At 40.8% G+C, this 3,747-nt stretch overlaps 1 protein-coding gene across 1 annotated transcript; it reads left to right on the forward strand.

The window, feature by feature from the left end:
* Positions 1 to 2,470: 2,470 nt before the first annotated feature.
* Positions 2,471 to 3,136, forward strand: LOC134647038 (claudin-22-like). The gene has a single exon (XM_063501169.1). The coding sequence runs from the start codon at positions 2,471 to 2,473 to the stop codon at positions 3,134 to 3,136; it is 666 nt and encodes a 221-aa protein (XP_063357239.1).
* Positions 3,137 to 3,747: the final 611 nt, after the last annotated feature.

Genomic DNA, 3,747 nt, shown 5'->3' on the forward strand with positions numbered 1-3,747 from the left:
AGACCACAATGGCCAAGCAAAACTTAATACTACTGCAGTTCTTGTCATAAAGCTGATCTGCTTGGTGCTTATTGGTGAGTATGTATCACCATCTAAAGGGAGGAAGAAGAACTGCTGGAGCCCATATTAACTGTAGTACAGTAAAAATGACGTTTAGGCATATATTAAATAGAGATAGATGGATAGATACTATATATAGAAATGACAAGTAGCATTAAATGTATTTACAATCTATAATATATGTTTGTGTGTTTGATAGTAAGTTCAAAAACAAAAACACAGAATAGGAAGCTTGGAAATAATGAAAGTATGTTAGGTTTTGTCATCATTTTCTTCATTATATGGAAATATGAAAACTGTATTTTTAGCATCCAAGAGTTTGTTCACTCATTACAGTATAGTATGTGCTCCTGAAGCTATCCCCATAGGATGTCCTAGTTAAATGACTTCTTAGTGTACACAAAACATGTACCCTTGCACAGCTTCAAGATGATAAAGAGGTGATTCAGTGTTCCATGACCAGAATGAAAACTTGATTGTTCCTCCTTGACCTAATATTCAACTGTTGGATAGACTGTCCTTTCCAGGAGCTCCAGCACCCTGGCATGGACCTTCTCAGGTAGGATAAAAAGGGTGAACACTAGAAGATCAAGCCCTCTGTTCTTGATTCCTGAAAATCCCGGTCTGCCAAGGATATATTCTTGACAAAAGCATGTCTCCCAGGACAACCCTACAACATTAAGAGTCTTTAGGAAAGGTTGACCCCAGAGGCCCAGCAACAGCAGAGCTTCTTGACTATGTCAATCACCTCAGAAACAGTGTGCCAGGACTCTGTTTCTACTACAGACCCTTCATTTTCAGTTGCTGCATCTGATTGGCCTTTTGGTATCTGCCACCTTTGGAGTCTTACAAGCCAACAAACCTCAATAGGACTCCCTCTTCAGCTTGATGGCTCCCTTTTTCTGCCGGCATAAACTGGTTCCATCTGATTTGGGGTAATTGCCATGATAGGCACCGACCACCTTAGAGAATCTTTGGCAGTAGAAGTCCAGAACATGGTTCACTGAGACTTAATGTCCCAGCCCTTCTTAGCTGTGATTGGATACCGGATGAGTTATAGGTAAGGAGTTTCGAGCATATCCTATATGATCCTACTAAACCAAGCAAACTGACAAAGACTAAAACTAAAAGTGTTTCCTCCTGATTTATTATTTAAATATTAGCTGCTATAGCAAGTTACCAGGTTGTTTCAGTTACTTTTGGCATCTTTTTAAAAGTCTAGTCTTTTTTATTTGAGTGAGTACATTTTTCCCCACACCCAGCTTTTGTATTTAGTTTTAGCAGACTATGATAATATGGTAAAATTCAATCAGACCAGTGTGTAGCTAGATCAGAAGGAACTGTGATGTATACACTTTAGTATGTATGGTTGTCATGGGATTAAATTTTTTATTTACAGTAAAACCTGGAATGTAAACATGTACTGCATTTCTTTATGTGTAGTTTCTGCAAACTACCAGCAGGAGGTACCATCAGGCCAAAAAAAAAAACCTGGCAAAATTCAAATTTGATTTTAAAAAAGAACTTTTCACATCTTTTTATGGACAAAAAAAATGCGTATTTCAGCATTTATTATTTTAGTTTAATTAGATACTGACCAATCTCAATATTACCAGTCTTCTCTTCACCACAAATAACCTAAAAATTAGAACCAATCAGACTCCATTCAAGCTATCTGTACATTTTCACAGAAACTACATTATTAAAGATATATTATTATTTTGATAGAATAAATGTGAATATCTTCGACACAAAATAATTTCAATTTTATTTCCAAAACATGTGTCCTACAACTCCTCTTTTTGACTAGATATAGAGTTTGGAATTTGGTGACACCTTTGAGGACTAAAAAGCTCAACTGAAAAAAAAAAGTGTTAGGAAAAAAGAAAAAGAAAATTCAGTGAATTAGGAAAAGTGACTTGCCTAAATAGGTTCATTTTCTCAATAAACTTGTGTATTCCATCCACAGTGCTGTTGATTCTGTAAGTGTGCAGGTGCAAATTGGTTTTTGTATTCTGTTGACCTGCTGAAGAAAGCCTGAACTTATTGCCTGATTGTGTAAAAGTGTCAGTTTTCACTGGTGATTCTGTGGGGAGGAGGGGCAAGGATGAAGAAAGCAGAGAAGCTGAGCGAGTGATGCCATTGACATCAAATGCCTTACAGTCAGAGATGTAGGCAACGATAACATCCTCTCTCGAAGAAAATCCTGCCTGCAGGTGACCTCACAGCAATCCTTTTGTTTCCAGTTGGCCAATCATAGCCTTCCTCTGCCTGGACAGGGTGTGATAACTCTTCCAGCTGGGCCTGACTGCAAAGTCTCTCTCTGCTAGCATTGATGTCCCAGCAGATCCCCCTCCTGAAAGGAGCAAGGTAAAGACCAGGACCCTCTGAGAGCTACAGCATCGCTGTCATGGACTCTAGCAATGGCACTCTAGAGCTGCTGGGGGTTGGTTTGGCAATAGTGGCCTGGATCTGTTCCCTGACCACTATCCTGATGCCTTCATGGATCACACTGTCTACAGACCTGCTTCCCACTGAGGAAACTAACATGGGCCTCTGGGTGACCTGTGTGAGCCAGGAAGCGACAGATAAGCTGGAGTGCCGGCCCTATGACAGCATGTTTGAACTGCCACCAGACATTATACTAGCCCGGATTCTCATGTCCTTGGTGCTGGGGGTGGGATTGTTGGGTGTGCTGCTGGCCATCCCCGGTATCCGCCTGGTTAATGGCTGCCACAACCACCTGGATGACTTTAGCTGTAAGAGGGCGCTGAAGGCAATAGGCGGGGCACTGTGCCTGGTAACAGGGATCCTGGGCCTTATCCCGGTCTCTTACGTTGCCCACCTGACGCTTGTGAGATTCTTCGACGAGACAGTGCCTCAGATTGTCCCTCGCTGGGAGTTCGGCTATGCTCTGTTTTGTGGCTGGATTGCAGGCATCCTCCACCTGGTGGCAGGAACACTGCTGCTGATTTCCTGTCTTCATTTCCAGAAGCTGGACAGGCCTGTGCACATCCCTCTGGGCCTTGTGACACCAGGACCCAATTTTGAAAGAACCAGGACTGAGTATGTGTGAGAGTGCCTTCCAACATTCACTCTTCTGGTCCCTAGAAGTAGAAGACCCCACCCACCCAACTATGATGAACAGTTCTAAGTATGTCTGAGATACTCCAGCAGAAACACTTAAAAGTCCCTATATTGAGGTTACCTTTCAAATCAAGAGTATCAGTCCAAACCTGTAAGTTTTTTCGAGTGTTCTCAATTGAGCCATTTCAGATAGATTCACATTTTCTGGAACACAGACCAACAGACTAACTAAATTTGAATTTCCCTTCTTGAAACTCTCAGGATTGAAACTTTCACCAAACTAAGACTAATTCAGACTTCAAATCTTTTTTCTTTTTCTTTTTTTCAAGGTAAAAGTAGCATCCAGGAGAAATAGGTTTTTACTTTTTAACTCCCTAAGTGACTTCAACAGAAAAATCTAAGTGAAAATTTGTTTTCCTGCTTTAAACTGGACTACAGCTAGACACATGCATTACTCACCGTAAATGTGATAAACAACAAATGTGAATAAGGCCTGTGTTTCTAAGATTAAATTTTTAAAAAAGATTTAGAAAGCCAACTCATTTGTTAGACACTGCAGACTGTCAGGATCAATGGAAAATGCTCCAAAGTCAGAATAAG

This window comes from Pelmatolapia mariae, linkage group LG17 (genome assembly GCF_036321145.2).
Source record: "Pelmatolapia mariae isolate MD_Pm_ZW linkage group LG17, Pm_UMD_F_2, whole genome shotgun sequence".
Lineage (NCBI taxonomy): Eukaryota > Metazoa > Chordata > Actinopteri > Cichliformes > Cichlidae > Pelmatolapia > Pelmatolapia mariae.

Excerpts from the sequence above, each read along its gene's own strand:
- LOC134647038 (XM_063501169.1), top strand. The coding sequence starts at position 2,471 with ATGGACTCTAGCAATGGCACTCTAGAGCTGCTGGGGGTTGGTTTGGCA.